Raw genomic sequence first — 13,896 nt, 5'->3', positions numbered from 1 at the left:
GTAAGAGCTACAGTGGAACAGCGGGGCAGGGGTGTATGGGGGGGGGTTATATTAAAACCAAAAGATTGTACTCACCGGCGCTAGGTCCCGTCAGGGTGGTGTCATGAAAAACCTCCACGATCAGTGAAAAATCCCCCTGAAAAAAAATGAAACCAAAAAGATAAAGCATCAGTTATGAAACGAGACAGTTCGATCAGTTCGTGTCGTTCGGTGTGGCAAGCTTGCCAAACGGAAAACAAACATACAAAACAAATCAAAGGTGCTGTAATGAACTAATTTTGTTCGTAATTAAGCCGCTCGCACTCACAGCATGCACACACACACACAATCATAAAATTTAACAAAACATGTCACAATAATATTTGTTTGAAAAATTCTGCAGAGCTACACAATTTCAGTTCGCTCAAATTGCATCATCATCATGTCGATGGGCGCTACTCTACTGTACCAGTACCACGGTAGAACCTTTCCATCGTGAATACAAGTTATCGATTTAAAACAGAGAGGGCGGCAAGGTCAATCAATAATGGAAAAGCACGGCAACCCTTAAAGACAGGAGAAGATTGAGAAAGAAAAAAAGTGCCCTCTCCCACGACCCCCAGCAAAGAGAGAGAGAGAGAGAGAGAGAGAGAGAGAGAGAGAGAGAGAGAGAGAGAGAGAGAGAGAGAGAGAGAGAGAGAGAGAGAGAGAGAGAGAGAGAGAGTAGCGGCCATTATGCTGTGGGGGAGCGGGTTGCGTGTGCCGGGCGCGTGCTGTGTAGTGTTTACGTCACTATGGCGACAGGGGCGTCATACGGGCCACGTTTCTGGCCATCGATCACGGCCTTGCACAAAACTAACTCGCCGGCCGCTTACTTCTTGCTGCTGTAGTTTTTTTCTCTCTCTTGTTTCTTCCTAGTTTGGTGTAAAATATCTCTCACTCTGACTCTACCTCTAAGGCCATAATTGCCTTCTCGTCTCCCTTCCTGTTAGTATTAATGAATTTTACAATATATCCCCCTTACTCGCTCCGCCTCCCCCTTGTCCTCCGTCTCAAAAGTCCAATACACTCATGCTTCTCCCACGCTCCCTATTTCTTTCATCAGACAACCATCGGCGGTTCGATAGTTTTCACAAAGGCGGCTGGCAGCGAGGGCCGTTGCCTGTTAAAATGCTTGCTTAGCTGAATTGCGCCTTTTCTGAGTTGTATGGGCAAGTTTTCAGACTGCATTGGTCGATATGAAAGGGTTCAAACTTGAAGAGGCTGGGGCCTCAATTATGTCATCGACTTGTTTGAATAAATGTTTGAAGATGGCGAAGGCGGGCTCAAAAAAGAAAAGCTATTAACCCGTTCGATAGTATGGCGCTACTTTGACTAACTGCCGTAGTTGGTGTGATGATGAAGTGTGTGTGAGAGAGAGAGAGAGAGAGAGAGAGAGAGAGAGAGAGAGAGAGAGAGAGAGAGAGAGAGAGAGAGAGAGAGAGAGAGAGAGAGAAAAAAAAAATTAAAGTTGTGATTCATAATGACCGAAAATTGTGTGTACAAGCTGTGGCCCGAGTGTTGGCAAGCGACGGAGGAGCAGGATGAGATCGATGCAACTGGTGTGCGTATACCGTCTAATGGATAACGTTTGTACCTTAGTCTCCAACACACACACCGTTCTGAACACAGTAACGGCTTTGATTTATGTGCCCTTTTTCCTAGCCATTTCCTGACATTCTATAAGCTCTATTCAATCAGTTTTCTTATTTCACATTTGAAAGTTGATATTTTTGCTTTTTCAATTTTTCAATTTGCCCTCTCTGTCTCTCTCTCTCTCTCTCACACACACACCGCCACTTCAGCAAAAGGGGACAATGAATCCAATAAGCACATCCCTATAAGTGCCGTTTCAGGTGATTCATACACAGAACTCTGTACTTATGCTTTAGCCAAAGAAAGCAAGCACAGCAGCAAAGACGATTGTTCAGGTAAGCAGCAGGTCCTACATCACCAAACACTGCATAGATAATAATCGCACAAAATAATGTCATCAGTCGAATCATATGCGTTCATTAGGCCAAAAAAAGAGAGGTCTGTTTACGGTAACATAGGCCAAAAAAATAGGGTCGGTAGGTCGGGATTTTTTTTTCTTTCCAAAAAACCATATTTACGTTATTTTGCAAAAAAAATCAAAAGATTTTTATTTTTTTTTTATTTTTGCCCCAAATGCCAAAAAAAAAAGTCTAGGGTCGCGCGAAAAAATAGGGTCGGTCGGGTTACCGTAAACAGACCTATTTTTTTTTTGGCCTTATAGTATCCATCATTGAGCGCCACACTGTCTGCATTTTTCTCGAATCATACCAACAACGACCAACGCAATGGCCTACTCTCCAAATGTCTCGGAAACAGGTACCTCAAAGTGAAGTACATCTTTCTTTCTTTATTTGGTGTTCAACGTCGTTTTCAACCACGAAGGGTTATATCGCGACGGAGTGAAGTACAGATCTGCGCGCTTTGCGCAGCAGTGATACCTTGTGCTTCACGTGCAGGTTGACAGCACAGTGCAGAGTTATTTTCACTATCAGAGGTCGATGAACTTGAAGCTCTCTGTCGAGTTCCTCCATCATTGTTGCACTTCGCTGTTGCTCTGTTGTAGAATGACACCATGAAACTGTTTTTCTTCCTTGGATGGTTGTATAAGCACTGGCGCAAACTTCTTCCACACAAAATGCCACATCGTTGATTTGCAGGCCCGATTAGGATGCTCCATGAAAGTGTCTAGGCGTACAGTTTGTTGCCATACGGTAAAAAGTCTGATCAGTTTAATTCATCAAGTGTTGTGCACTGGGCTTTTTTCTATTCCTTCAGTTCCATAATATATGTATAATCTTGATGATTTCACCAATTTTTATCACAACATCACCTGCCACAAAAAGTCATCCGAAACGTAAAAGCATAGACGTCCACACAAACTTGTCCGTGACTGAATTGGAATTGCAACAGTCGTCATGCAAGAACATGTGTTGATGCACAGTCAGCTGAACATACTTTCACTTTCGACCTTATGCAACAGATCTGCAACGCCGAAGATTCTGTTGACACTGTTTCTGCATGTTGCTGCACAGGGCGTACCAACAAATGCAGATACATGAGCACACACTTCCCCAGGAGGGTCGCTCACCTGTAGCAGAAACCAGGTAATCCAATCGAACGAAAAACATAATCCTTGGTGCATCGACATTTTATCGAAGGAGGGCAGCGCGGTTCGAAAAACACAGATCTAGAACTTCGCCCTCGTGGAATGCACGTAGAACTCGGCTCGTAAATTTCGTGTGGCTTGGTTACGTCAACATGTGTGTTCATCCGCACGATCGTGTTTCCAAACACACACGTTTTATTACATCCACACTCGCCTGGTATTGTGTGTTGTTCTTGGAACGGGGAGGATGTTTTAGCGTACAGGAAATGTAACCGACTGTCACTGTTATAGCACAGTTACTTCGTCTTCGTCTTGTTCGACATGATAAGTCTTGTTATGTTAACACACTGTTTCTTGTTTGATAGCTCAGATGTTGTCACAGTTCAGTTTCTGCTTCGTCCTGTTCGATAAGTCACGTTTACGTTAAAACACAGTTTCTGGTTTCACCATGGTCTTTTCTCTTGTCCTAAGTACAGCTTTGCCACGTTGCAGACGATGAGGTGTTTTCGCTGAAGCCATGACGTATGTTAGTTCCGAACACTTGGAAGTATGCACTTCTCATCTTTGAATATGCACAGTGGACGTTTGTTCACAAGAAAGTTTCACTGCACGTAACAAGTTCGCACAAAGTCACATTATATCGCACCAGTTTCATTGCTTGGTCACTCACTGCACGAACAATTGAAGAACGACTGAAGTCCTTTCCCTTTCCAATGTCCATGGACTTCCGAAAGTACGTGTCAGCACAGAATTCAAATAATTCCAAATACTCTTGCTGGGTGAGACCACCAGGTAAAACGAACAGCCACAGTCCACAATGAAGTTGCACCATGCAATACATCCAACCATCCGTTAGTTCACGGGTTGGAACGTTGAGCTGCTTCTTTCTGCTCTCGGTGAAACACTCGTGCTCGTGTCAACCAACCACACACACACACACACACACACAGTCACACACTTTCTCTCCCATGTCAAAAGCTAGCGAGTACACGTGTGAAAAAAAATGCATCGACCACTTCTAAATTCCTAACCACTATCACCTCTTCAATTTCCCTTCCAAAGAAAACGTTCCATTAGATTTAGTTTTCCCCCCATTTTAACCAACGACATTATATACATACACGATGCACCAAAGCCACGTTAAAGGAGTGACGGGGTGTGCGTGCACTGTGTGTGTGTATGTGTGCAGTGTACAACAACACAAAAAAGAACTCGGTAAATCTGCAGATTTTGGCATCGGTTGGTGCCAGAGTGTTTCTGGCAGCGGATGCAATAACATGCATGCATGTCACTCGCGCTGATGTGTGAGAGTCAACGCTCTGAGGATGTCACGGAATTCTCACGTTATATATAGTTGTTTTTTTAAGACGTACGGGAAACCTAGACCTATAGGTAGAACGAGTTTGTTTGTGTCCACAAATTATACTAAATTATACAAAACTAAAAAAATCTCATTCAATAACACAACCTAACACAGACCTGCCGTAAAAAAAAATTACCCAGTCAAACCAAGCTCAGTTTCACTTTTTCAAAAAAAGAAGAAAAAAAGTCGCGTAAAGCGAAATTACTACATTTACTAATTTAGTCAAGCTGTCGAACTCACGGGATGAAACTGAACGCACTGTATTTATTCACTAAGACAGTACAGCTTCGTCAATCCCCGCGTGAAGGAAATCGCTCACCTTCCACGTGCAAAACGTAGTGATATTGACACGCCAGATTAGCGCGGTAGCGTATTGTGCTAAGCAGGAAAGCGTGCTTTTCTGTATTCTTGTTAACTTTCTGAGCTTGTTTTGAATACAACCTATCATATCTATATGTTTTTGGAATCAGGAAATGATCACGAATAAGATGACATCATTTTTAGATCGATTTCTTACATTTTAATCGTAATACTAATTATTCTATTTTCGTTAATTGTGATCACATTTTAAGAGTAAACATGACATATGTATATATTTTTAGATTCAGAATGTGATGAAGAATACGATGCAATCAATTTTAAATCTGTTTGTGAAAAATCAATTTTAATGACTCATTAATTAAATTTTAAGCCTCCAAGCTGAAATGCAATACCGAAGTCCGGGCTTCGTCGAAGATTACTTGACCAAAATTTCAACCAATTTGGTTGAAAAATGAGAGCGTGACAGTGCCATCTCAACTTTCACAAAAAGCCGGATATGACGTCATCAAAGATATTTATCAAAAAAATGAAAAAAAAACGTCTGGGGATATCATACCCAGGAACTCTCATGTAAAATTTCATAAAGATCGGTCCAGTAGTTTACTCTGAATCGCTCTACACACACACACACATACACCACCACGACCCTCGTCTCGATTCCCCCCTCTATGTTAAAACATTTAGTCAAAACTTGACTAAAAGTAAAAAGCCAGCTCTGGAGCCGATCAGGCGAAGCAGGCGCTTCCTACTGTTTCTACCTGGCGCTACCTTGGCAACGTTGAGCGAGAGGCAGGTGAGGGGCCAAAAATAACTACCTGCACGCACATTTTTCTCGCTTTTTCAAAAAAATAGGGCAAGGTAGGGCGACGTGTGTAGTGTGGTGTGCTGGGGGAAGGGGCCGGGGTACGGGAGAACAAAACGCGCAATGTGCATGGTTTTGTGTGGGAATGGGGTGGATTCATTTGCATGGGGTGGGGGTAGAAAACTGAATGGTGGGATTGACAACGACACACGATCTCTCTTTCTCTCTCCCTCTCTGCGCAAAAGTTACTGCATGCGACGAGTGTTTTACATACAACAGATTTTGAGCCTACGTCGAGAGCTTTGAACACGGTGCACTTTTGATGTTACTGTCAACGAGTGTGTCTACGTTTTATTAAAACGGCATCACTCCTTCTTGAACTACAAAGAGATGGGATGGGGCAGAATCGATAGATGAGAGATAGCATGAATTTACAACAGGATGTCGGCCACATCACAGGATGATGAAGACTCAGGTGCGTGTGTGGTGTGTGTGAGAGAGAGAGAGAGAGAGAGAGAGAGAGAGAGAGAGAGAGAGAGAGAGAGAGAGAGAGAGAGAGAGAGAGAGAGAGATGGGGAAGGCATGACTGCGCAAAACGCTGAGTATGATAAAATTACGATGATTGTGGTGACATAAAACAAGACATCCCAGACGATGAAGCAAACACCAAACTAGTCACACGCACACACCCTTCCTACAGCACAGTGACGAAATTCCACACAAATCACATAAAGGACTGAAACAATCTAAAAAAACAAAAAAACAAACACGTGTTCAACTTACCGGCCACGAGAACTCCTTGACAGGGAAGCGCAAGGGGTTGTCCATAGGTAAATCCGTGCGCGCTGAGAAGTTGACACTGTTCTCCGCCACCACCGGGGATGTGTACTCCCCGAACGTGCACGTGGGGTTCGATTCCGTTGCTATGGCAGCCTGGTAGTGGGTCAGGCACACCCTGAAGAAGGTCTTGCACGGGGAGGTGCATTTCCCTTCCGAGCGGTAGCCGTTGCAACAGTTGCCGTCCTTGTTGAGGCCGTCGTTGTTGCGGAAGGATTGTAGGTGAAGTTCGAATACTCCTGACGCTTGTACCTGTGTGGCAAAGTTGGGCACAGGTGAGACAAGAAAATGGTGGCACAGGTGAGACAAGAACATGGTGCGGGTTTAAAGTATCATAGTAACCTGAGTTTTAGTACTAGTGGTGGTGGTAGTTCTTGCCTGACAAAAGAAGAGCAGCAGAAGTTTAAAAGTCGTAAATCAGTAGTATAGTACCAGTGGTACTGGTGGTACTATTGGTGGAGAAGCCGGAACACTGTAGTAGTAGTGGTGGTGGTAGCACTATTACTCAGTAGCACTAGCAGATACAGTGGAATTTAGAAATTAGAGAAAATTAAATACATTTGAAAAGGGCATGACTTAAAATGAAAACTATCTGCTGAAGTTAACCTTTTAATGTTAAAAGCTTGTTAGGATCAGGGAGTCAGAGGCCTCATCACAATAATCAAACATGACAGAGAACAAGAGGTTGACACTGTCAACATACTTGAGTGGAGATGTGCAAAATATCACTGAATGACTCTTGAGCAAATTGATACAGGATGGAAAACAAATGACACGATCACTGATGGGAAAGCAAATAAGAACAGAACTTGTTGCAAAAGGACCAGACACTGTTGATGATGAGCAAACATTACACAGACGAGAGGTTGGAGAAAAAGTATTGTTGCAAATCTGCTGGGAAAGTATCACTGGTCAATTTTGTTTCCATGTTTCGTTTCACACATCACTGGTCAATTTCTTTTTCGTGTCAATTTCACAAGATCAGTTCAATCAGAAGTTAGTTACATGGTCTGTTGCTGTTTTTTTTCATCCCAGAAACGAAAATCATCCTCTTTGAAATTAGGCCACTGTACAGTACTATTACTCCAAGACCGAGGCACTCACACGAGAGAGAGAGAGAGAGAGAGAGAGAGAGAGAGAGAGAGAGAGAGAGAGAGAGAGAGAGAGAGAGAGAGAGAGAGAGAAAACATAACAATAGTATGACAAAACACACACATGCACATACACACACAGTAACAACAAAAAGATGCAAGGAACCGATCAGCCTCGTGCGTAGTGGAACTTTTTTTCATCGCAAAGAACATCCAATGCGACTACGCTCGATGACGATACAAACATGACGTAATAATAAGCAAAAAAATATCAATTTTTCTCACCTGTGCTAGTATTGATAACAACACCCAGAGAGGGAGTAGTAAGGTCCAGCAGTAAGCGGTAAGCACCGCCATCCGGCGAGGTATCATCGTGACTGTTTACCCCACCGTCCGCTTCGCTCCGCACACTTTAGCTCCCGACCGGAGATCCCAGCAGACAGCCTCGCTCTGGCCTGCGCGCGCCCCTTGGCCACGCCTCTTCAGCCGTCACCCGCCGTTGATTGACAGCAACTGCAAGCACAAAGAAGGAAGAAGCTCCGCCTTAGCGTGCGCCGTCACTGGTTCTCCTGACAGGCGCCACGCGCCAACCGTGGTTGGAGGGTGGTGGTGGTGGGTGGAGAGAGAGAGACTGAGAGAGAGGGACAGAGAGAGGGGTAAGGGATGGTGGGGACCCCTGGTTGAAAAGGTAAAACTCGGGAAGAAGGTGAAGGTGAGAAAGGGAGGGAAGGAGGGAGAGGGGGGAAAATGCGGATGGTGGACAGAGAGAGGTGGAGGCTGAAGGGTAAGGTTACGGGGAGTTGGAATGGAAGCTACGGTGCGTACTATCGAGAGGTTGCTTTGCGGTCGCTGTAGTAAAATAGTAAAAGGTAGGCCTGCCAAAGTTCGACTTGGGAAGCCACTGAGCTACCTGTACTCCACTGTTCTAGCTCGGTGTGTGTATATTACGAGGCGACACGTGGAAAGTCTCCCACGACCTCAAACGCGACTAGTCTCACAAGATCGGAGGGAAAAGCTAACCTTGTTCACAAAAGTTTCGATTGCACAGGTCCTGTGGGCTTGCATGTTTGCCGGCTGTACCGCACACCGCCCAAGGCTTGAAAGCATAACAGGTAAACAGTCAACAAACACACACAGACTGTGAGAGAAATGAGATGTGCCAACAGAAACTGAGACGACCTTCAAGGTGCAAGCAAGCAAGCATCTAGCCTAACTAAGTACAGGATGTTGCAGACTGGATGCTGAGAAAATTGCAACTTACACACACACAGACAAACACACATACACAGACAGAGAGTGAAAGGGTGAGTGGTGATATGAACCGAACACAACAAACGAGAGAGAGAGAGAGAGAGAGAGAGAGAGAGAGAGAGAGAGAGAGAGAGAGAGAGAGAGAGAGAGAGAGAGAGAGAGAGAGAGAGAGAGAGAGAGAGAGAGAGAGAGTGTGAGTATAAGGTGGATGAAAATATAGCCTTGATTACAGCATTTTCAATTCAGCAGTTGAAAACACAAAGACAACTAAAATCAGTTTCTGAAGAGACCTAAACCAGAGCATCATGACCGATCCACTAAAGAAAAGAAAACAAACACCCCACAACAACAAAAACATGATTTTATCCCTACAGGAAGACAATCTCTCTCTCTCTCTCTCTCTCTCTCTCTCTCTCTCTCTCTCTCTCTCTCTCTCTCTCTCTCTCTCTCTCTCTCTCAAAGGAATTGCAGGTGAGGTCTTGGTGACTTGACCTTGGTCGACCTTGAGGAAGGAAAACACAGCCTGAGACTATTGCATCACAAGTTGTGACACGCCCACCCCGCCTTAGTCTCGATCTCATTTCTCCCGGGTTCGTTTCACTTTCAGTCGAGTCGGAATAGAATGTTGGACTTGATCGATTGCTGAAGTTGACTTGCCTGACAGACTGTTTCTCAGCACAGTATTCTGGCACCGAGGCTCTAATTAGTTGGTTGGGGAATAGGATGGTGGTGGGGATAGTATGGGGGGGGGGGGAGAGAACAAAGAGAGAGAGAAAGAGAGAGAGAGCTGTTTAGACATAAACAGACAGACAGACACATACACGTTTTACACGCTCAGCTTGCATCGTTTCTACGCCACACGCACACCGACCTTACCTCATAACAGAAACAGCTGCGGCTGACAACAAAGTACAACATCAACGCAGAAGAGAATCAGTCCTAACCAAAAACATCTCCCTCTCCACAACACTGTACACTGTTTCCGAGAGCAGTGTTGATCACACCACCGTACATTGATTGACTCCTCTCGCTCTCTCAGTCAGTGTACACTTCGGCACAGTGTCTGCCGTTCAACTCATCATTTTGGAAGAAAAGAATCTAAGCCATAGACTTGAGTTTCAGAGTAAAGTTTGCCAAGCGGCACAGCCGGAACAAGACCGCGTCGAATCACGCCATACACTGATGGACTCACAACGAAGAAACTACAGTGACAGAGTGTGCGTGTGGTGTTTTTTTTTTTGTGGGTGCGCAACGAGGAAAAAACGGGACAGCGCTGCTCGAAGCAGGCGATTTGCACGTGCGCCTTGCGTTGCAGTGTTGTACACATGGAAATAACCTACACTCGGTTGTGTGAGTAGCGTTCAGCTGTTGAGGAGAGTGGTTGACGGGACTGACAGTACATACCGCTATACTGACTTGGGTCACTCGTTTGAGACCATAACAGAAAAGTAGGACAAGAGGTGTAATTTTGGTTTGATAGCCAAGGAAATACTTGCAATGTGAGTAATAAACAGGTTAATTACGGTGCACTTCAATGCACTACTCATAACAGGCAACCGATGCCGGAAAACTGCACAAGATCTTGACTGGGTCACAGACTGTGTTAAAACAAAACAACTTTAAACTTTATTTGAGCATAAACATCAATTAATTTGAGACCTGTTTCTACCACCAGTTACGAGAAAACGTAAATTCAAACGGTAACAACATCAGAAAGGGGTTCAGATGCTTTTAGAAACAAAAGTAGGTCTATATTGAAACTGACAACGCAAAAGTCGAACAGCGGAACTGACACGATACTGACAACAAAATCAAGCACGTAACAACATACCTTATGACACCGATGATGTAACAACCGAGTACCAGGTATCCATAGCAACAACTGAGATTGATGCTATCACCACAACAAACACGTTGTAGTAGTACGTTGTTCGGAAGCAGTTATGTTTCCTTTTCTCACACACAAACGTATATCCGTTGAGAATCGAATTATAGCACAACCTCACTGACAACACTATACTGTTTTTGAATCTATCGCTGGGTTGCAAACGAACAAGCTAGCCTGAACGCTTGTAGAACACCCGTATACACTTCCTAGTAGTACTGTAGTAGCTGTAGTATCCCTTCTTGTGTCGTAGTAGAAGTAGTAAAGAGCAAAGACATGCATGCACACTGCTTGTCGACTATCCGAGCCACGCACGACTACTACTGTCCCGCGAAAAACACAACCGACTGGGCAGTGTCTGAAGCCACGATCAAAGGGGAACAACTCGGGATCGGTCGACTGAGGTAGAAACGCTCAGGTAGGGAGGGCGCCCCTTTGTCGGTACCCTGCCCCCTCCCCTACCCCACCTTCCACACCTGTCCACCTGAAAGCCGCGCACCTGCTCAAGCCCGGCGGCCCCGCCCCTGCACGTGCTACCGCTGCCATATATGGGAGACAGGGCGCGTGCCACCTTGCTACGGCGCGAGCCAAGTGCAGCTGGCCGTGTGCTGTTATGTCCCCTGTTTTTTAATTTTTTTTTTTATCTATGTTTATTTTTATTTAACTTAAGTATGTGCATCGTGACATTCTCCCTTATAGATCTGAGCCCCTTACCCATCTCCTTACCCCCCTTCCTCTTCTCTCTCTCTCTCCCCCTTCCTCCCTCTCTCTCACTTGTTGGGTTGAAAATCACCTGCTAGAGTTTCTATAGAAAAAGAACCACAATATTTTCTGTGCCCTTGCGTTGACTGTCAAGTGTTCGTCTCGCTTTGACGAGCTTCAGTCTACCGGAAAATATCACAAACTAGTTTTTCTATAAAAATGTCATGTACAGAGAATTATGATGTATCTATTTTTTGGGGCTATATTCACATATGATAAACATGTACGGTTGTGGACAAACTTATGACAGGTGAGCCTTAGTGGTGCCTGTGTTCAGTTGAAATATAGGTATACTCTTTTTGGCGGGAGAACGCAGGTGACCTCATATAGTGAGGTATGCTTTTTGTAAGTCCCGTTTCACAGAGAGAAAGAGAGAGAGAGAGAGAGAGTGTATCATCTTTAACTGATCAACTGTCTTTCTGAATGTTATCCGGAAGCTTGCAGACCGCCCGAAAACCAATCTCTCCCCTAAATGAGAAACCGTTAACATTGGTAAATCTGACTGACGATCGACAGAAACTGATTGGTGCGGTAAAAAAAAAAGGCATGAGGCTGTGTGTGTGTGTGTGTGTGTGTGTGTGTGTGTGTGTGTGTGTGTGTGTGTGTGCTTGTGCTTGTGTGCGTGCATGTCTGTTTGTATGTGTGTCTACTGAACACTCGGCGAAGTCTCGAAACGTTCAACACGGAAAATCCACAGCATTACTATACAGACACAATTCCATCGCACTCAGAAGGCCATACAGACCTAAATTCATGCGGTCACCAGAGGTGAAGCAACAATCACAAAGCGTTCCATGATGTTCAACAGGGCCACAGAGTGATCGCGTGTGAAGTTATTCTCTCAGGCACAGACAGACGTGCACAGTGACTATGCCAGCCAACAGGGGCCCATTTGAAGACGGCAGCTGGCAGACCCAAACAGGGGCGCGTTACTGTGGTTTAGTGTACTATAATACGATAGCGGATCCTGGGACAGCCCCAGCTGGCCGGTCATTCATGTTGAGGGGCCTCTGTGGGAGACAGGTGGGATATGGAACGACACGGTTGGCTATACTGTCACTTGTAGACCGGAACTCGGAAGCGGGACTGAGAGACAGGTGGGGGTGGGGAGAGAGAGAGAGAGAGAGAGAGAGAGAGAGAGAGAGAGAGAGAGAGAGAGAGAGAGAGAGAGAGAGAGAGAAAGAGGGCGAGCGAGAGAAGTAAAAAGCGAGAGAGAGAGAGAGAGAGAGAGGGCGAGCGAGAGAGAGAGATAGAGAGAGATAGGGCGAGCGAAAGAGAGAGCGAGAGAGAGAAAGAGGGAGAGAGAGGGCGAGCGAGAGAGGTAAAAAGCGAGAGAGAGAGAGGGCGAGCGAGAGAGAGAGAGAGAGAGAGAGAGAGAGAGAGAGAAAGACATGCATATACACACACATATGGAGAGACAGGGAAGCAGTAACAGAAATACTACCTGGAAAATAAAATTAAAAAGAACTGCATAGACGTGCACTCACCTCAGTCACAAACACGTTTGATCCACAGAAATCAAACTCTCCGACACAAATGCGAAGAAGATTTTGAAAATTGTCACCACAGGAAACTTGTAAACACTCCGATAACCACAAAGAGCACGTAGCTCAAGTTTTGCACAAAACTTCAACAAGAAAATCAGTGTCAACAAACACTTGAAGACACACCAGCGGGTAGCTGAACAAACTAAATATTCCGTAAACTCGCAAAGAGTGAAGAAACCACAGTATGTTCAAGAAACCACAGGATTTTCAAGAAATCACTACACACACGCTGTGATCACCAACTATGATAGACGTTTACTCCTCCACAGACTCAGTCCAACTGACCACGACATTTTTCTGCCATCCACTTTATATTCGATCGCTCCCCACAAGGAAGTTGACGCTGATTTTGTGTTTAATCTGAACAAATTCGTACCTTTTTGCGACTCGTTACAAATGCATTATTGTTTGAAGGCCACACCAGACGGTATTGTCTTCTCAGGCGCCGATCTCCCCTCCCTCCCTCCCAACCGGCCGGCTATCCTCATCCCCCTCCGGACATGTCCGAGTAGCGACGCCGCCATGGCGGTTACAGCCACAAAAAGTTTCTCGCCGTAACAATCACTGCAGTGTCTTTAACGTAACCGTCTCAGCGTCATCTAAAGCAAAAAGGTCCCCAAGCGCCAAAAGGCGGCTAAGGAGACCACCAGACTGTAACGGCGCTTCGATACATCAATTAGTCTAGGGACTGATACATGGGTCAATGACAGTTGGGCGGACCACTCAAGGAGACAGACAGTTGTGAAATGGACAATAGGAAACTGAACAAGAGTGGACAACGGTCATTCTGAATGACAAAAGGAATTGAAGATAAGATGTAGACAAGTCAGTGAAACTGAGTCTGTACGATCAACAATTAACGAAGAGCTTGAAATCC

The 13,896-nt window shown here is 45.0% G+C and overlaps 1 protein-coding gene across 1 annotated transcript in view; it reads right to left on the bottom strand.

Annotated features, from left to right (window-relative positions):
- The window catches only part of LOC138953987 (delta-like protein 1), a 45,648-nt gene extending 34,550 nt beyond the window's left edge, over positions 1 to 11,098 (bottom strand). Inside the window, exons 1-4 of the mRNA XM_070326016.1 lie at positions 10,657 to 11,098; positions 7,860 to 8,087; positions 6,430 to 6,735; positions 76 to 136 (exon numbers count right to left, since the gene is read on the bottom strand). Coding sequence (XP_070182117.1) covers positions 76 to 136; positions 6,430 to 6,735; positions 7,860 to 7,946 — 454 coding nt within the window. The 5' untranslated portion in view covers positions 7,947 to 8,087; positions 10,657 to 11,098. The remainder of the gene's footprint in view (positions 1 to 75; positions 137 to 6,429; positions 6,736 to 7,859; positions 8,088 to 10,656) is intronic.
- Positions 11,099 to 13,896: the final 2,798 nt, after the last annotated feature.

The sequence above is a fragment of the Littorina saxatilis genome, linkage group LG17 (assembly GCF_037325665.1).
Source record: "Littorina saxatilis isolate snail1 linkage group LG17, US_GU_Lsax_2.0, whole genome shotgun sequence".
In the NCBI taxonomy this organism is placed as follows: Eukaryota; Metazoa; Mollusca; class Gastropoda; order Littorinimorpha; family Littorinidae; genus Littorina; species Littorina saxatilis.
This window is presented reverse-complemented; position numbering and strand designations above follow the sequence as displayed.